Source organism: Elgaria multicarinata, chromosome 8 (genome assembly GCF_023053635.1).
Source record: "Elgaria multicarinata webbii isolate HBS135686 ecotype San Diego chromosome 8, rElgMul1.1.pri, whole genome shotgun sequence".
Taxonomy (NCBI): Eukaryota; Metazoa; Chordata; class Lepidosauria; order Squamata; family Anguidae; genus Elgaria; species Elgaria multicarinata.
In genome coordinates, this window is record NC_086178.1 from 47624973 (window position 1) to 47645755 (window position 20783).

Genomic DNA, 20783 nt, shown 5'->3' on the forward strand with positions numbered 1-20783 from the left:
GATATATATCCTTCAAAAGTGGACCTTCTTATCAGAACATTTCAATTTTTTACTATCTAACACCTCAACTAAAAGTTCTCCTTCAGCAGAGGTCAATTTAATTATACAGCCAGATTAGTCAGCTACCTTGGGTGGCACTATTCGAAAGGATGCCTGCTGTATTAGAAACAGCATATGACTCTTGGTTCTTATGCTACCTCTTGCATAGCCAAACGAATTGCACCAGAAACCCCTGTGACAGTAAGACAGCTTACTCTACATAACAGGCAGCCCTGCTCATAAAATATCATCAAATGTATTTTTAATGGTGACTTTTCACCATTGACAGCACAAGTCTACTCATGTCTACTCAGAAGTTAGACTTACTCCCAGGTAGGTGAGTATGGGATTGCAGCCTACAATCACTACTGTTCTACATCTGAAAACCACATCCACTCCAATGGGAAGTATGCTATTGGCATTGGGGGGAAAATTTAAAAGCCAATGTGCTCATATTCTTGATATATTAAAACTTTGTCCCTGTCACCCAAATATTTCTAATACATTATAATCTGCATTATCATCATGTCTGGAGTAGAGAAAGTGACTTATCTGCCATTTTTGAAGAGCCCTAACCCCCAACTAGTCACTAAGAAGGGATTAATAGAAAGGGATTGGAACACCTTCCTTACAATCATTTTGGTCTATTAATTTCAACAAAAGACAACTAATAGGGGATAGGATAGAGGTTTATAAAAGTTATGCATGGTATGGAGAAACTGGACAGAGAGAAGTTTTTTCTCCCTCTCTCATAGCATTAAAGCTAAGGGTTATAGAAAGAAAGAAAGAGAAAATTTCACACAGCATATAATTAATTTATGGAATTTACTGCCAGAAAAAGGGATAGTGACAAACCTCAATGCTTTTAAAAGGGAAGGAAACAAATTCATGGAGGATTAATCTATCAACAGCTATCGGACATGAGGAACTTCCATATTCAAGGACAGTAATGCCACTAAATATCAGTTGTTGGGGTGCAGGCGGGTGGAGTGGGGTGGGGACACAACAGCAGGGAAGGGCTATTAGTTAAACCACTGCTGTAGGTTTCAGGATGGCGGCTACCCTAAGAAGCAAAATGCTGTCCTAAGAGTGCAATCCTATCCATCTTTACACAGAAAAACATCCTATAACTCCCAGCATTCCACAGCCTATGGGAGTTGTAGGACTTTTTCTTGTCTAAACATGCATAGGATTGTACCTTAAAGGGATCTTTGATCTGACCCAGCAGGGCTCTTCTTATATCTCTTTATCTATAGTTATATGCATTTTACATATAAGGCCAACGTCTAGTGGGGGGGGGGGGGAACGCACACAAAACATTATAGTGAGAAATTGGAGAAAATCAGATGCACCCATAGACTGCACACACAACGCCATCCACCAAAACACGAGTATCTGGAACAGGAAGAGCAAGCAGCATCTTTCCTCCAAAGCAGTCCGAGGATGGGGGTGAATGAAAGAAAAGATGTAGGCTGGCTCTCCTCCCTCCATCACCCTAATTCTCTACACACACACACCATCCAGCACACCTTATTTTTTTGCCAACTAATCTAGTCCTGAATTAAAAAAAAAATAGCTGGCATTTTCATTCCAATCAAGAAGTGGCAATGACAATGCGTTTGTGGCGTCGCTGCAACTTCCCAGTCAGCAATGCTGGGGTGATGTCCGCTTGCCCTGAGATCCTCTTGCCAGTATTTCCCTGGCTAGTTGCCAATGTCCCTGAGAGAAACTACATTTCCCAAGAGGCCTCGAGCTTACGCGCAGGCGCAGGGACTCCCATGGGAGCCTCTGCGGCGAAGCTGACCCTATGATTGGCTGGAGGAGGTTGCGATCGGGGTGTTGATTGGCTGTTCCGGGCGCTGCGTCCGATGCCGGAAGGAGGAGGGGGTGCAAAGCATTATGGCGACGACGGCATCTGAGTCGGAGAGTGGGGAGGGCGCGCAGGAGATGATGGAGGGTGAGAGGCCGGTGGTAGCGCGCGGGGTCTGAATCTGGGTTAGGGCGGGCCAGGCCTGCAACGGCGAGTGTGGGCGAGTTGGGGGCGGCTGCGGCTCGGAAGCCGTGGGCGCTGGCCTTATGTAGGAGGGGGCGCTTTGGAAGGGGATTCCGATGTCTTGGCGAGGAATCTGTTTTCGGGGTGTTGGGTGGAAGCGCTGGGTATGCGTTGCAGACGGCTGGTGATGGTGTTGTTTTGGTGGCGGGGGTGGTGGCTGTGGGTGCTTCTCAAACAGACGAGGCAACTGTAGCCACCTTTAATCGCAGTCGACACCCAAGTCCACCCTGTTTACCCTCCTGTAGGTTGCCAGATCTCTCCACCTCCCTATTTATTTTATCCCCCCGCCCGACTTCCGTTATGCTCTGGTGAGACATACGGGAAGAAGTGGTGTATCTGCCATCCTCTTTATGGGTTGTGATGTTTCGGAATAAGAGACGGTCATCTTAAATAGGATACATCTTTTGGAAGAAGAGGCGTCTGTTCTGCCTTCCAGCCGCTCGAGTGGTACCACTGAGTGGCTGTAAGACTCCTTGACGCTGGCAGTTTAAGCTGCTACTGACTCATAAAACTGCATTTCATCCCCCGCCTTTTATTTTCTTCTCTATTGCTTCAACTTCAGTGTTTTCCTGCTTTGCTTTACATTGCAAAGAGAACAATGAAATGCTTTAGGTAACAACATATGGACTGCTGGCAGTGGTGCAGCCAGGGTTGGACCTCAGGGGTCCCCTGCAAATTACCACTCAGAATTTAACTAACTGGCCTGGGATCAGCACCTGTGCCAGTATGGGCATACCAGGGCTGATCTTTTTTCTTTTCTTTTTTAGATGCTATAGTTGGGGGTGGCTGGCCAGGCATGTACATTGTTATGATGAAATGGTACTTATTTGCATGTACATGTGTTTTGCATTAGGACAGTAGAAGCAAACTACAATTTATTCCTGTACTCATGATGGTGCTATGATTTAACTGAGTTTAAAATATGAAACTATACATGCCCAGATTATTATTGTTGTTGTTGTTACTGTATGGAGGGGTTATTCTAACCTATCAGGAATGTAGAAACAGTTGTAAAGCATGGAATGGTGGTGAGAAGGGGAGAAGAGAAATGTTATTTTTGTGCTTCACAACTGAAATAATAATATGGCCATCTAAAGGTGGGCAGTTTAAGACATTTCTGTCTACTCAGACATATATCCCATTGAGTTCAGTGGATCTTACTCCTAAGTAGGTGAGTATAGGATTGTAGATTTTCATGATGGTGGCTATACTAAGAAGCAAAATGGTGGCCTAAGAGTGAAAAGAGTGTAGCCTAAATTAGCTTGCTGGTCTCAGGTGTGGTGACAGACAGTGTGATGTGTCACCAGTGTTAAGATTCATTCAACTGCTAGTCTCATTGGCTTTTACATGGAATAGGGAGATGCCATGGGTAACAAAATGTCTTGGGCTGGGCCTGTAAAGGCTTCTATGATAAATTTATTTATTAATCAGCTATAGTTCAGACGTAATGGCCCTGCAACTAAATATACACTGCAGTTGAGCCCTCCAGCTGGATCCATGGGGGAAATTATTATTATTATTATTATTATTATTATTATTATTTATTTATTTATTTCCCGCCTTTTGCCCAATACTGGGCTTCAAGGCGGTATTACAAAGTTTAAAACATACATAAGCTCCCAATCCCAAAAAGGTGTTGCAGCTGGGTGTGTGTGAGATGGTTCTGTGCTGGGAGCCTGAGTCTGCTAGGAGGCAGTTGGAGGTAAATTACAAGGAATTACTTGTCAACTAGGCCCTCAGGCATGTGTAAGTTTGTTAGCATTTGATTTAACTTGGGTATGTCAGTACATCTAGCCTTCCAACATGTTCTCTTGTTCTTTGGAACTTGGCCTAAGGCTGTAATATGTGCACATTTATCTGGAAGTGAACCTTTTTGAACTCAGTAGGATTTACTTCTGAGTAAGCATGCATAGAATCAGACTGCACTGCTCTTATTTTCTGAATATAGAAGCTTTACTGTCATTAGTAATTTATATGTATTTCATTGTTTGCCTCTATCCTTTTTTTCTGAAATAGATGTAATTATGGTGTGTTTCTTTTACTTAGTTGACAGGAGGATTGAGTCTGAAGAGTCAGGAGATGATGAAGGGAAGAAGCACACAGTTTGCATTGTAGCAGACCTCAGTCAACAGAGTTTAAGGGATGAGCAGAATGGGGAGAACTCAACAGGTAAACTTGTCCAGAGAGGGAAATTTCATGTAATGAGACTGACATACAATTGGAAACCCACCAAAACCATCTCTCAAGCTTTAAAAGGCAACTATAAATGTTCTATAGCATTAGGTTTTAGGAGTGTTATTTTTATATTGCATTATGTTTGTACCCTGCAAGTTAGTAGTGCTTTTATGTGTTTTGAGTTAACAACAATTGACTGTTGGGTTTTGTACCTGCTGTAGCTCTTTGATATAATGAGAACCTGTGCACTTTTTAATAGAAAACAGATTATATAAATTAATTTTAAAATCCAGTGGGTGGGCAACTTGTGGCCCTGCAAATGTTTTGGCCTACAACTCCCATGATCCCTCACTATTGGCTATACTGGCTAGGGCTGATGGGAATTGTGACCATCCAGATGTTTGGGTCTACAACTTGCCCACCCACGATTTAAACATGCTGGGCTATTGGTTAGTTTGTATGAGCAAGACTTTTTCTTCTTCTATTTCTGTTGAACATGGAAAAACCACCATTGTTGAAATTAAAATTCAAGCTTAAGACCTCTAATTGCCTTGTTAGAGAATTTTTATGAAGTCTAAAAGGATATGTGTTTGAGCATGTCTCTCTTAGAGGCAAAGAGCAGTGTCTGGGCATGCTACTGTCATATGAACACCATTAAATGTCCTCTGTTTTTAAAAACTCTTATTTTAAAAATCTGATCTAAAATGTGAAGTGCAGTTGCAATCCAAGACAAAAGATGTTTATGGTTAACCTGAAAAAATTCTTTTCTTGTATTTAGGTCACCATAACATTTTTTTACTTTAAAGTCTTGTAGTGTCTGGCCGCTTGTCCTAGTATTAGATTAAACAATAAATCAAATCCCTTTAGTCTCAATGTACTGAAGAAGCAGGAATAGGATAGGGTTAGAGGAACCATTTAGGTATGGAGTGACATCTACTTCATATGCAATGGTGGCCTGAAGCTGTATGAATATGAGTCTGTAGACTCAAGAGAGTCCTATTGATGTTCCTATAGAAGAAGTGTGTGTGTGTGTATGCGTGCACATTATTATTATTTATTATTTAAGAGTAGTCTCTCGTTGATCTTAATTTCTCTTTCCTCTTACTCCAAGCCATAACTGTAAAATCTTACTGGAAATGGCTGTTCTGGTGCTGAGCACTACTACCGTACACAATAATCAAATGCCTTACATTGTGTTTGATACTGAATCTGGATGAACCACAGATGGAATGAACTAGTTTGGCCTTCCCCAACATAGTGATCGCCAAATGTTGGACTACAACTCCCAGAATCCCCCAGCCACATAGCTGGATTCTTGGAGTTGTAGCCAACACATCTGGAGATCACCAGGGTGGGAAAGGCTGAGCTAAGCGGTTTCCCACATACTCAAAGAAAAGTGCACTTGAGGGGTTCCTGTAGTGATAAGGTTCTTGAACTTCACAGGGTGATTTAAGTCAAATGGGATATTGCTACACAGTATTTAAAATTTAGTGAAAGTAATTCAATAACCTAGCAGTTAGCTGGCTAACTTTGACATTCAACCATTCCATCCAAGTCAGGATCTATAGTACTATTGCTTTAAAACGATTTACAACAGTAGTGACAACTGCTGGGGCCCAGGACACACTCCATATGCAGTTTTCAAACTGTTTTCAAAGTATCATACCCTGCTTGGTGTAAATTTGGCCCTATTGAATAGATTGCCCAGGTACTTTTTCAGTCCATCCTATGACACACAGGGCCATGCAGGTCAAGGGGCCGATAATATTTTTGTTCTTATGCAAGGCTGTTATACACTATTTTCTCATAACATCTGATTTCAGTATTTCTAACTTAAGTAATCTCCAGTGTGTATCACTCACGTGAGGCTACTATAGAACTTGGCATTTTTAGTCTTCTAACCCTTTTTCCTTTCTAATTTAGGGTGCAGTCCTAAATTGTTGGCTGGGAAATGCTTGGAGTTGTAGGACTTTTTCTGTCTAAGCATTCATAAGATTGTACCCTAAGCATAGTAATGAAATTAATAAGATTTCAAAATTGGAATAGTAGAACAACCCTCTAACTGATGTCACAGCTACAATATTGCCTTTTTATCCAGAACTTTTGATGATTGAGTCAAAGCCATTAAGAGAGGAGGGACTCGCCTCTCATGTGTCATGTTTTGAAGTGTCAGCCAAATCTTTATGCTTGGTTTGAATTTATTTATATGCATCCTTAGCTCTTGGCATGAACATGTTAATATATGCATAGCCTATTCTATCCTGCCTTTTAACAATAAGCATCACTTAACTCCCTGGGTCAGAGGGATTTGGAGATATTGATGTATATAACCATTTGAAATGAATAAACCTGATTATCTTCCCCCAAAAGTTGAGCTAGCCTATGCCTATTTTGAGGAACATCATGCTTTGCAGGGGGGAAAGCTTTTGCTTCAGTCTCTCCCTCTGATATAGTGCAGGTGCTTTGGGCGGCCCCTTGCAGGTAGTATCCTTAGAATTTTTCACTGGTATTCTGTTTTAACTAAGAAGCCCAAGAATACACAATTCAGGGGTAAGAATATCTTCCTTTAGAGTTTAATTTTGGGCTTTTCAGGCAAAGACACACATGGGCATTTATAACAGCCACCTGTTATTCAAGACTGGAGTGAGCAGAATCCCTGAATACTGCAGGTTCTGAAATGCATTGGGTGTCCTGCAGACTCATGGAAGAACAGAAAGATCAAGAAAACAGTGGAGATTAAACCCACAGCTGTTCAAAGCATAAACATGGGTTAAGAATATTTGTTTATTGCACATTTCATAGGCGTACATACACCGATGCACCTTTTATTAATTTGCTATCTCACTGTTGTTTATTAAATTCTTTATTATTGCATGGAATATATTTTTTCCAGTCCAAAGCAATTGTGTTAGATACCACTGTGTTAGGAACCCAGGTATTAATAGAAGTTTTGTTAAAATGTCAAAGCAAGTAAGTATCTTTTCCGGCATAGGAAACATCTCTTGGTCCTTGAACATTTTTCAAATGGCTTTTATTGTATGGGACAGTGAGAGTCTTATTCTTTAGAATATCGGAGGGGGGTCATGCTGTTAATATGGCAGATACACCATTTAAATATGCACAATGGAAAGACACAATACTAGGCTTAGTAGGAAAGACTTCAAACTGGGATTTGGGAGGCCTGTAGTTCAGACTTGTCTTCAGAACTTGTGTATTTCTGTTCAGGGATCTTTGTAGAAAACAGATGTTTCCCTGCCAACTTGCCTATCCTGTTAGGCCTCTTTCAAAGAGCATGATCATTCTCTGGAATTGGTAGCAAGTGCTCTCAATTTGGGCCTAATGGCAACAATTGCCTGGCAGTGACTCTGACAGGAGCTTCATGAACAAATTACTCTGCCAGAATAGATGAGACCGAGAGCAATTGAGCCAACTGAAACAGCCGCTCAGACTGTTGTTAATAATGAGGTAGCTCACAATTACATGGAGAACTCTTTTTGTATTCATCGTCAAGAACTCTCTTGGTTTTTCTAATCCTCACTGGAGGGTTTATAATCTAGCTGTTTGTTCAGTGCAGTTGCTTACTTCTTCCAAACAGTTTGTTTCGGCTGAGAATTATTTGCAGCCTTTATTTCATCAGCTGCTCACATGCAGTTTTGGCATTCAGATACTCTGGGTCCTTTTATTGTACATTGCCTGTCTCTGCAGCGCTCACAGGAAGAGCTTGCTTTCAGCCTCTACCACATGGTGGCAAAATTGTCACCTGACTTCCCAACAGATTGTGACAACCATTTTGATCATGACTTCATACTGTTTTTGATCATGAGTGTATGGTAAGTTCAAATTAGCAAGGTAGGCAGGTGGCAGCTTTGTACATGTTCCCGATATTAATTGAATGATATTTTCACCGTGAATCTTGGCTTCTAGACTTGGAATTCTATCCTGTTCACCCCCAAAATACAGGAAGACCTGACATACTTGAAAACTGATGGCTTGGGCAACTGAATAATCATGACAGCGGATATTTAATTTGACCATTATCTAACCAATATGATTGGAATACATTATCAGTATTGAAATGGTCCTCTAATGGTGGAAGTGTGTGTGTTAATGTTGGGCACAGAAGTTGGCTGAAGTAGAGCAGGTAGGGGTGGGCTAGCTTCAACTTACCTTCCCAGTTGCTTTGCCCCACTTTTCTTTCCCTTGGTCCCTGCTTGGTCCTTTTCTCCATTCCTTAGGACTCTTGTCTCTGTGCTCTGCCCTGCCTGTTCAAAACAGCTTGCAATAAAATAATCACAATACAAATTGTGTCATAAAATGAATATAGGACAAAATAACTGCAGCAGAACCACCACCAGCTAAAGCAGATCAAACCAGTTAAAAAGAAATCAGCCAAAGGCACAAGAGAATAAATGTTATTGCCCTGGCACTTGAAATCTAACAATGAAGGTTCTAGGAGTATTTCCCTGGGGAGGGTATTCCAAAAATGTGGCACCGCAACTGAAAAAAAACCCTTTTCTGGTCCATCATTCACTTCTCCACCAAAGGCAGTGAGAGCAGAGAAGAGCCTTCAGTTCTGTAGGGCATGCCAACTAAATGGTGGGAAATGTATGGGGTCATGTCACCCAAAGGTGTACAACTCCTTCCATAATGAACAGAATTAGGTTTGTATTCTCTCTTTCTCTCAAAGCATAGAATGTGTCCCTTCCCCTTGTCTTGCACTTGCACTCAGTTGCATTTCTGGTCAGTAACTTTGCCAGCTGCTTCTGACTTCATGGCAACCTTTGCCACTCCCCCTTAATGTAGAGCCAGCAATGACTCAAGTGCTTGCACGAGAGGTTCCTCACCTTTGGTTGTTAAATGTGCAAGCTGATCTGTGTAGGTTAGTTTTGGTGTAATTGCTGATGATGCCAAAAGACACTGGGCCTCTTTGCATGTAGTGCTAAGCAATGGTTTAGTGCAGGAGTCCCCAACATAGAGTCCACGGGCACCCACAAAACATTTATTTATTTATTTATTTATTTCATATTTTAAATTTACATACATGGATATATATCCATACGAAAAGCATACAGCTTTTAGCAGTTACACATAGGCTTTAACAAAAGTGACCAAATATCTAAATAAGTATCCATTTGAAGATGTCATCTGTATGCCACCCATTCAAATAATGAAAGCGCTGTAAGGACCTCAGTCTATTGCATTACAGGAGGTGTTTATCCTTTCAGTGTTGTAATACCAGTCTTTTAGGTGTCAAAAAGGCATGGAGAATCTATTTACATTGACCGTTAATTTCCATGGAGCAGGTAAATAATTTTAAAGAGCGTGCACATGAGTGAATCTTAAAGACTTTTGCAATACAAAATTTATCTGTGTAATAACCTCCTTGCAAAAAAACAAGCTACTGGACATTGCAAAAACATGTTTAAAGGAAGCATTGGCTGTATTGCACTGCCAGCAATTAGCCAAATTAGACCACCTTATTAAAGAGATGTTGCAGTGTCCGACAGACGTGAAAAAAAGGTTTTGCTTAAGCCTTGGCCTAAGATCCATAGATGCAACAGGTGTAGATGCCAAAGCAGCAATCCACTGATCAGGCGTTTTGTGGTGGTACCCGCAGCAGCTCCTCAAATTCCCAAATGTGCCCATGGGTCAAAGGGACTTGGGCCCACGCCTTCCCCTCGTTTCCTATAGTGTGGCTGCAAAGTAGAAGCTTCTGATCTCCTTGCAGCTGTGCCAGAGGAGGGCCGATGGAACGTGTAAGCTCAAGACCTGCCAAGACTCAGAAGGCGGAGCAAATCCCATATGCATTTCCAATGGGAAAGGGGCACTTGAGACAGTTTTCTCCAGGCAAAATGTTGCCGGCTTTCCAAATAGCTTTTGTTACCATAGTTCTCAGGTTGTCAACATATTCCTCACCCTTCAGTAATATGAGCAAAAAGGGCAGATCCCTGTCCCAAGAAACCTATGAAATACATTTGTGGTGGGAAAACAACAGAAGGATCGGAGGGAAGACAGAGGCAAGGGTAATGATGGAAGACACTGAGCCGATCCAGTTATATGCGCTGAAGAGGGGCTGTGGCTCAGTGGTAAAGCAAATGCTTTGCATTCAGAAGGTTCCTAGTTCAATTCTTGGACTCTCCCAAGTAAGGCTGGAAAAGTTCCTACTTAAAATCCTGTAGGGCTGCTGCCGCTCAGGGTTGACAATACTGGTATAGATGGACCAATGGTCTGACTCAGTATAAGGCAGCTTGCTATGTTTCTAAGCTTGTGTGTGTCTGTGGATTAAGAGTGAAGCCAAAGGGCTTGCAGAGAAAAGATTTGAAGAGGGAGAGAGGTGGCACTGTGTCCGAGTTCTGGAAGGGGGTTTCAAACAGAAGGTATAGCAAGAGAGATTGGGCAGAGTTTTATAGGAGACCTGCACAAGAAAGGAGGATAGTGCATTGTTCAATAGATTTCTGCAAATCCTCTGTGCTAGACTGCATAATTTTGTATATGTTGCTCAATAATGTGCGAGGGAGAAAAATCTACCCACCTTCCAAGAGGAGAGCATGTATGAATAATTTAGAGCAAATCTCTGGGCCCATCTCCATTTGCGTGCACACTCTTAGAATGCTTTTAGTAGCAAGGATCTTCTTTTTAAACACTGAAGTGGTGAAACTGTTTCTTCACCTGCTAGCTAGCAATACCCAGCCCATTCTGGGCATGGCCCCCAGTGTATTCTAATGGAAATGCGAGAACTAGCAAGATGGCTTGCAAGTATATTTGGCTACCTTTTAGGCAAGGAGTTTCCGGATGAAGTTCTTCAGGCGACTAGACACACAAATCAGTGGGCCGGTTTGCTCGATGTTGAGTTGGTTAATAAGACATAGTGGCTTGTTAACTACCCTTCATGTGCTGGCCTAATTTACATAATTACCCTCGTTGGGCGTGGGCTGTCCTGACTTCTAGATCTGAAGAGCGTGGTTGGTTGGGGTGGTTATCAAACCACCCAGAATCCATGGCCTGTTGTACTTTGATAAAAATCCAAACTAACCACTCTTTCCATGCTGTGTGAACGGGGTTAGTGTTTTGCCACTAGAATTTGTTACTACCGCTATGAGCACTGCACCATGTTACCCAAAGTGCTCAGGCTCTTTCTTCACTGTGGAAGATGGAGAAGATGGCCGAAGCGCACAAGTAACCTAACATTTCTTATAACAGCATGTTCTGTGCACTGTCAGTGATTAGTCCATCTGGCAGGCATCCTTTAGCCATCGAGACACAACGTTGTGAATGTAAAATTCCCAAGGGTGCATTGCCAATTTCTTGCACTGTATGTCAGGCGATAGCCACGTGTTGCTGACCAGGTGACCCTTAGCTTAGAAGAACGTCTGTGAGGTTTGCATTGCTGTAGTAAAGTCTGAATACCTCAGATGCTCCCTCTGCCCTTAAGGTATGTTTTCTCTTGTGGGAAAGCTGACTTTGCAGATTGGCTTTCAATTTGATGAGCGGCATGGGCTAATGCAAGGTGTATTCGCTCTCTTGCAGCTGAAGCAGAAACACCGGTGGATATGGAGACGATTAGCCTGGATCCAGAAGCAGAGGTAATGTAGATTTCACTGCTAGATTGTGATGATACATGGGAAGAGCACCAGCCCACAGGTGAAGACATCTGGGGAAAGGTCTCCAAAATCTCGGTTATCAAGCATTTCTTCTCATGAGTTATTGAGCGTTTTAAAATGTATTTATCTTTTTTAAAAAAGAAGAAGCTGAATTCTAGGCATGGTGGGCAAAATATTTTGTATGAGAGAAGCTGAGTCACCGCAATTGAAAAATTAGGTTAGAGAGCTTCAAAGGCACACACACACAAAAACCCTAACCAAAACACTTTGCTGAGAAAAAGCTGATTCCAAAGGGAGCGTAGGTGTCTGCCTTTTCCCTTTTTTCTTTGAAGATCTGTGCTGTCAACAGGTTTTTAAAATCCATGCTAAGGTGGAAAATTTTGATTAGTCAGCAGGTCAAAGAGTTCTGCTTGAAGAGTCTATTTACAGAATTTAATGTGCCAGTTCGCACAACATAGCACTACGGGTTATTAAACCCCAGTGAGTCCCAGAGGATGCTGGGCAACATTTTGGATATGCAGTCCTGAGGGGGATTACCCAGCCACTGAGGGTTATTTGAGGGTTAAACAACCCTTTCATAACCCTACAACAAACTAAGGGTTATGCAAGGTTTGAATATCTGGGCTTTTATATTCAAAATGTCACCCACATGCACCACAGCTTATCAGTTCAACATACACACCCCATGAGCCCCCACCGGATCATGCGAGCCAGGTCATAAAGGGTTCATATTATCTACTGTGTGTGTGTCTGCGCCTCACTCTCCAAAATGGAGAAGCGGGACACTGGGGCTGTCCGTCTTTATAAATGCTGAAGAGCAACTTAATGCAGTCGGCACACATCCCCAAAGGATTCTCAAATCAGGCTAAGCTACCATTGAGATAACAGCACTTGCACTGTGCCTGGATAAAAAGAAAAATAAAGGGGAAATGCTTGACAAGTGGGAACAGCAACGAACCGTGGGATGCTCCTTGAGGTTTCCAGCCGCTGCGTTCTGTGAGCACTGAGCAGACTTGGTCCTCGTTGGGTGGTTGTTTTCAGTTCCCCCCTTACAGTATTTGATTAGAATATTAATATGAATGACTGTACAATGGAAATATGTATAAAATCTGACACGAGACCGGAATTATTATTAATAACAATAATATCTTTTTTAAATTGTGCTGGGAGATTGGAGGGGGCAATAGCCTGTTATCTGAATTGGTGTTGAAATCACGGTGTGTCTTTCACAGCCAAGGTGGGTAGAAGCTGGACCTGTCCCATAAGAGGGACAAGGGCAAGTCCGATTTTCAAGGTATACCTGCATGCACCCATTGTTCCTGTATGAGTGCTTCAGAGTTGTGATAGCCCCAGAACAGATGTCCTTCCTTTAGGGAAGACATCTGGGCCCTGCACAGCAAACGGTCTTGTGCTCTAAACATTTCCATTACCTTAGTTACCGCCAGCTCTTCTGCGCGCATCAGCTATAAAGCTTGTTTTGAGAGACCACTTGAGGTCTGCGCCCTGTTAAGCCTACCTACCTTCATGCTGGTTTAGAAGTAATATTGAAATCAACCCTTGCATAAGTGTTAAGACCGCTTATGGCTCTTTTGCCTTCCAGGATGTTGATCTGAATCATTTCCGAATTGGCAAGATTGAGGGGTTTGAGGTACTGAAGAAAGTGAAGGTGAGAATCCTAAGGAACCCTCTTTGGTTGAGCAGGAATAGATCCTCTAGTGCTGCATGAGAGCGTATGTGCATGGTAGCCCTAGGTCTAACTAGGGGAATGTAGCATGGTGCTCTAACTTCTTCACCTGGGAGCGAGGTGGTTGGAGGAGAGAGAGAGAGAGGGCACTGAGTAATAGCATTCCTCTGTGGGCTAAACTACATGCAACACGGGAGATCCGTGGTTCGAACCTCTTTTTTAAAAAAATAAATGAAACCTCACAGTAGGACATTTTGGCTGCTGCAGGAGCCTTCTGGTGGGAGAGATTAGGAGGGTCGGGAGAGCAAATGATTGTAGCAAGAGGCAGCAACCTCTAGTACGGAACTAAATTTCAAAGCTGTTTTACCTATGCACCTATTAGGAATGAGGCTTGCACATCCTTGTTTTCTCATCTCTGGTTATCTTCTCTCCGCCTGTTAGACTCTTTGTCTCCGTCAGAACTTGATTAAGTGCATTGAGAACCTGGAACAGTTACAAAGTCTCAAAGAGCTGGATCTCTATGACAATCAGATTCGAAAGATTGAGAACTTGGAAGCTCTGACAGATCTTGAGTGAGTACCTGGACAGAAAACAAAGAAGCCATTTGAACTGTCAGTGGGGAAAATCTAGTGTTCCTTCATGGTGACTGCTGAGCTGTGTGTATACGTGTGTGTGTGTGTGTGTGTGTGTGTTTGTGCACATGCATGTTGTTTATTTTAAAATTTATATGGTGCCCTTCAGTGGACTTTCTAGGATAGCTTGAACCCACCCTTCAAATGCACTAATAATAACAACATGTTAAAGAGGCATACATGTAAAGCCTAGAAAATTAAAAGCATCTTTGCCTGGCACCACATGAATGTTGTTGGGCCTCTTGAAGGAGGGAAATGCACAAATGGGGCACCACTACTGAGAGCCTCAAGACATTACCTCAATACATGGGCAGGTTGTTATGACAGCAGGCATTCCCTATGCTGTATGGGGTTGTAAGGGTCAGCACTAACACTTTGAATTGTGCTTGGAAATGGCAGGAGCTGGACTGGAAGCCAGTGACGTTCATTTAATACTGGCAAGATAAGTTTCCATCTGTTTGAGAATGACTAGCATTGTTTAACAAGTGGGTTTGTTTAGTCTTGGGTCACAGAGTTTTCCTTACTGTGGCTTCCATGGATGCTACATGCAAGACAATGTTTTTATTCAGACATCATGCTGAATTATGGCTTGTACTAATCTTAGCTTAGATTTGAGCTTCCAAACATACAAGCAAGCTATGGTCATTTGCCCCAATTTCCACCTGCTCAACACTTCAGTTCTTAGGTCATGGATGGGAAATGTATGTCTCTCCAGATGTTGGTGACTGCAACTCCCATTGTCCCTCAACATTGCCTCTGCAGGGCCATACATCTCCCATCCCAGATTATGTTGTTTGGAACTGGAGTAATGGCTGTATCTATAGCTTTTAGTTCAGATATTGTACCAAGCATACTTAGCACAAACCATGGTGTACAAATCTCCTTCAAATCATGTTAATCGCTTAACTGGCCAGTTGCAAGCCATGGTATTTTTAAGTCTAACATCTTACCAAGCCGTAGTTAAGATTCCTTAATCATAATCTAACATAATCAGATTTAGCCAATATGTGTACTTACGGGAATCTATTGTTTTTGCAAACATGGCCCACTTGATGTTTCAGATTGCGTAGGAGACGTGTATACCAACCGAAGCTCCACCATGAACTGCCTGAGATAATTATCTCTGTCTTATTTCCCTAGCAAAGTAATAACTCATTAAATGTGATTGCGAGGGTAAGTGAAACTAGGAAATATATTAACGCACATTAAAGGGTAGAATGTGCTAACCTTGACTTGATTTGTAATAATGTAGCTTCATTTCAGGGTCCACATGTACAGCAGCTCGAACTCCTTGGAGGAAGGATGGGGTACAAATGTGATGGATGTTCAGCAAGACTGTTTTTCTCAGTTTTGAAATAATTTCCTTGGTTTCCTCTTAGGATCCTCGATATTTCGTTTAACATTCTACGGCACATTGAAGGGCTGGATCAGCTCACTCAATTAAAGAAACTTTTCCTGGTCAACAACAAAATCAGCAAAATTGAGAACCTAAGCAACTTACAGCAATTACAAATGTTAGAGCTGGGATCTAATCGAATCAGGGTACGTATTATCTTCTCTCTGGTAGTTGGTAAGGATCCTTGCTGGATGCAGCGGAGAAACCAGCCATATCAAGACACAAAGCGGAAAAAGTGTTGCAGATCATGTTACACCTGCTGTGACTGCAACACTGATTTTCAAACTCAGCCTAAGTATGAGGAGAGAGTGCATGCCCATATAGTTTTCAAACCCTTTTCTCTGCTACCTCCCTGATTTATAGACAAAATGTTACTCCCCCTTCTAAAAATAACCCCAGAAAACATTTTAAAATGGAAGAAGCAAATACATCACAGCAAGTAGCTCTTCCAAGCACACAAATGGAGTGTAACAATACAGTAAACTGATGAGCAACAAGAAATGTGAAATAGAGTGGTGGAACTAGTTACCTAAAAGCTAACAATTCATGATGAAAGATCTAAAGTGGAAATTTAAGAGACAAACAAGGTGAGCTTGAAAAAAAAATCCAAGCAGAGTAGTCTTTAAATACCCTGTTTTGGAAAATACTTTTAACCCTAGATACTATTTTTTTAAGATGACTGTGCTGACTCCACCCCCAGGACATTGCTTTAAGTATTCTGCTACGGAGTTATTATCTCATTGCTCTGATTCCACATGGATTCCCAAAGTGTTTCATTATTAACAATGCACATTATGTTAATGTTTTGAATCAGCTGGCCAAACAATTCCTTATCCCTTTACAAAGACTCTTTGTGACTTCCAGACTTCCTGTTCAGACAACACACTGAACAGTTAGGCCACTAACCCTTTCGCAGTGAATGGTTAGTGAGCATGATTAAACAGTGGTTATGTAGCCACCATCGTTTGGAATGGTTCATATGATAGGCTAAGTCATGGTTCACACAACACGCTAAGCCATAATGTTTAGCTCAAAATGCTTGACCACCATGGCTTAGTGTGTCATCTGAACAGGGTCAAAGGCAAGAACTCAGGCTTGAAATGTGAAAGTTGCTATTTAGCTTAATAAATATGGGGAAGTTGCTCATACCTTAATTGCATACTACATATATTCAGCTTGATTGGTTAGTGCAAAGTAGAAATAGCCTGCCATGTAGCATGGGACTTCTGATCTGAATAACCTTCTGGGCACCTTGAATTGACAAAATCATGATGAGGGAGTGGGTGAGGCAACGGGTTTGCTGGCTGTGCTGCAGTCTTGTCTACTGGTGAAACTGTTACAACTTGGTGTCGTGTCAATTGCTTACTAGCATCAAGGATTGTAATGTTGCTTGTTGTGGTCATTTTACAGGCAATTCAGAATATTGATACCTTGACTAACCTGGACAGCCTGTTTCTAGGAAAGAACAAAATCACTAAGCTGCAGAACTTGGATGCGTTGACAAACTTGACAGTGCTCAGCATACAGGTACCAGTCCTGGACTTCCCATTTTGTCTATTACTCATGACATCACTTAACTTCTTTGCTTTTCCTCCTTCTATAAGCTTTGCAGCAGTCATAGTTTATACCTTTTGAAATTGGAATTACACATATACTAGCTTTTTAATGTGACTTCCCAGTGTGATATTGTGCAACTCTGAGATAGCATTTGTCATATAAACGAATCTCCTGTGTAGCTTGTTTCGGGGTGTGTGTGTAAAATTCTCATCTAAGAGGTCTGGTTTTATCACATAACCCCAGTTTTTATGTCTACTCTAGAGCAATCGGTTGACCAAGATTGAAGGGCTGCAGAATCTGGGGAACCTGCGGGAGCTGTACCTTAGCCATAATGGCATAGAAGTCATTGAGGGACTGGAAAACAATGTGAGCTGCTCTTTGTTTGTCTTCGTGTCCTTGGTGCCATCCATGTACAAATCATGAGCGGACAGCTTTTTACCCCAAGAGGCAATCTAGATACGGACGCAAGGGAGACAACAGAGGAAAAGGATGGAAATGGAGAATATGCATTTATTTAAGTTACACATAAGTAGCCTTAGTTACAGTAGGGCAGCCTTCCCCAACCTGGTGCCCCAGCCAGCATAGCTAATGATCAGGAATGCTGGGAGTTGTAGTCCAAAACAGCTAGAGGACACCAGGTTTGGAAAGGCATGCTTTGGGGATTTGGGACCTGGGCTGTGTGCCAAAGGCGTCATGGAAAAGGGGAGGTTTGAGGAGATATTTGAGGAAAGGGAAGAATAGGCAACACCACTGCAGCATTCTGGGCAACATTTCATGCCTAAGGAGCTGCAAGGAAGAGCAGGGAGTCATTTAGGGGAGGAGGCAACGTTTGCACTGCTGAGGGTGGTGGAACTAGATAAGTGAAAGACCCAGGCAGGGATGTGTCTGGCTATAGGAGCAGAGAGGGGGAGGCTGGCAAGGTCATGGGAGGTTCTGAAGTTAATAGAATAGTTTTGGCAGCAGAGTACTAGATAGAAGTGAAGAGAACAAGGTGAGATAACAGAAGAGGAGAGAACCGGGGCGTGGGATGAATTTTTGAATTGTTGGAAAGGGAGAAGTAATGTCATTTGACAAGAACTGGAATACGGAGGCAAAGGAGGGAGAGTCAAAGTTCACCAGGGCTTTGTGCCCCTTCTCAACAGGGTTGGATGGTGCCACGCTTCCCCCCCTTGGTAGTCATTTGCACAACCGCTAGGCAGTGAAGCTGTACTGCATACACTCAGAGTCTCGAAGAATTTGTGTGGTGACCATTGCCCACAATCCAGGCACATCGTGTTTTTAACCACACTTGCTTATACAAAACAATATTGAAGGAGTCCCAAGCTATTAGAATTATCTTGGGAGATAGCTTGTGCTTTCTTAATATGGGGAGGAGTTGCACCTCTCCAGGGAATGGGTGCCTGGCCTCTTCGTCTTACTATTCCAGTCCAAATTGGCTTGCCCTTTAAGTTAATTCCCAACCAGTTGAAGAAATTACCCTGACGTCTCTGTATTTGGATGCCAACAATCAAGTTTATATGATGGGGATGGCAGCTGATTACAGAATGCATTGCTATGTGGCATGTCCCTTAACTCCTAATAAAAATGCCAAAAGGCAAGGAACATTGAGACTAACGTTTTCTCTACAATTGTTTTAGAATAAACTTACAATGCTGGACATTGCAGCCAACAGGATCAAAAAGATTGAAAATATCACCCATCTAACAGAACTCCAGGAATTTTGGGTAAGTCTGATACTAAATGGAGGTGGGGGTGGGGAACTTAACAGGATTCAGGGCACAGGCCAATAGGACACAAATCTACATAAAATTTGCATGTGCTAATTTATGTCTATGCACACCTTTTGGAATAGTTACTAGGATATTTAAAATTTCACAGAAGGCAAAGTCAGCCAAGTAATTTCTCTCACCCAAATCATACCAAATAAAATGTATTGTTTAACTTGCACCCCACCTCTAATCATCCCAAATCAGTTGTTCCTCTTCAGTTATAATTAACTTGTTGTAGCAGTGAAAAGGTATGAGAAAATGTGCAAAATGAGTGTTTCCACCCACCCCTGAAAATGGCAACATTTACACCAAAACAGAGTTTCAAAAATTTGACAGAACACTAATTGAAAAGAAAGCCAAGGGCAAATTGCCCCCTACTTTCCAGTTCCCACCCAGAGCCTGCTCCAAGAATTCCTGTTCAATTCATTATCTTCGTTCGTTAATCATTATTATCTCCAACAAAATATCTTAGAACACAATTCCATTTGGGGTGGAGGTTCAAAATATTGGTTAGGTGGATGGAAGAAGTGAGGACTGGAGAATGGAGCAGAGGAGGTGAGAAAGAGAGATTAGGGACGACGGTAGAAATGGGGGGCAGGAAGGAATAGGGAGGTTTGGGGGTGGGGAAGGATGGAGCAAGGACTGGGCAGAGTGGAGGAGATGGAGGGAGCCTGGAAACAGAGGTAGAGGGGGTGGTTTTTTGGGTCACATCACACAAGGAGGGGAGGGTTAATCCTTCCCTCTCCCACTGCAAACCCCCTGGAAACCCATCACCGCCATCACCTTGGCATGACGGCTATGCTTAGAATTTAACTTCCATTACAACCAATAGAAGCATTTTTTCTAAGCTTAATTATTGGTGAGATAGGAACTCATTTGTGCTTCTGGTTTCTCCTGAAACCTATGGGATATTGGGAAAGCAGAACAGCATGTTAACTCCGCTGCTTTTTTCTCTTTTGCAATGAAATGAGCGTGGGTTAAATGCCACCAGGCTGGCGTCCATGGATGATAGCTGTTGCGTTGCCTCTTTAAAAAAATTGCTGTGTGTGTTTCCCAGATGAATGATAACCTCATTGAGTGTTGGAGTGACTTGGACGAACTGAAAGGAGCGAAGAACTTGGAAACGGTCTATCTAGAGCGGAACCCCCTCCAGAAAGATCCTCAATACCGACGCAAAATCATGCTGGCCCTTCCGTCCGTCCGGCAGATAGATGCCACCTTTGTCCGGTTCTGAACCTACTCCTCTCCCTTTCCCCCCTCCCCTTCCTTCCTCTCAGAGTGTCACAGCTGGGATTTTTATCCACACTGCACCCTCTGTCTTCAGCCCACTGACACTGGCAGAGCAAACGGCCAACCAAGAGCACTGATATCAGACCTTGCATATAATGCACACTCTTGTTGTTTTTGAATATTACTATAATTATTATAATTATTATTAAATCTTAACGTGTGAGATTTCCTGGTCATTACGGTGTCTGTTCTGTTGGTCAACCAAAAAGCAAGTTCAGAGATGCATATCGTCTTTCTGTAAAGTGACAGGTACCCCTGGACTTTAAGATTTACTAGTAGTGGAGAGTAGAGCAATCTTTCATTCTATTCCCTTTACTGTACTGAGGACAGGGAGACCATCAGTCATCACTTGTCCAATGAACACAGAGACAACTAGATGTAAGCCAGACTGGATTGCTTAGTTTAATAGCTTCTGCCAGCCGATGCTCAAATTCTCATTCACAGCATAAGAGCAGGACTATTGCTTGCACCTCTCAATATTTGCACTGGAAAACATCGTTAATCACATCCTGGTTCTTCTCATTATACAAGCATGCCTATGTTCCATATGCCTCTATTTACCATTCCAGATAACTGATAACCAAACC

General features: G+C 42.4%; 1 protein-coding gene across 2 annotated transcripts; it reads left to right on the forward strand.

The window, feature by feature from the left end:
• The first annotated feature begins 1885 nt into the window (after positions 1-1885).
• PPP1R7 (protein phosphatase 1 regulatory subunit 7) lies at positions 1886-20361 on the forward strand. 2 transcript variants are annotated; one of them, XM_063132259.1, is made up of 10 exons: positions 1886-1996; positions 4139-4261; positions 11795-11850; positions 13469-13534; positions 13994-14124; positions 15564-15726; positions 16991-17107; positions 17399-17503; positions 18775-18861; positions 19964-20361. In XM_063132259.1, the coding sequence occupies exons 1-10, from the start codon at positions 1939-1941 to the stop codon at positions 20138-20140; spliced, it is 1083 nt and encodes a 360-aa protein (XP_062988329.1). In that variant the 5' UTR covers positions 1886-1938; the 3' UTR covers positions 20141-20361. The 2 variants fall into 2 exon arrangements, with proteins under 2 accessions (XP_062988329.1, XP_062988330.1); XM_063132260.1 differs by lacking the exon at positions 13469-13534.
• The last annotated feature ends 422 nt before the right edge of the window (positions 20362-20783 follow it).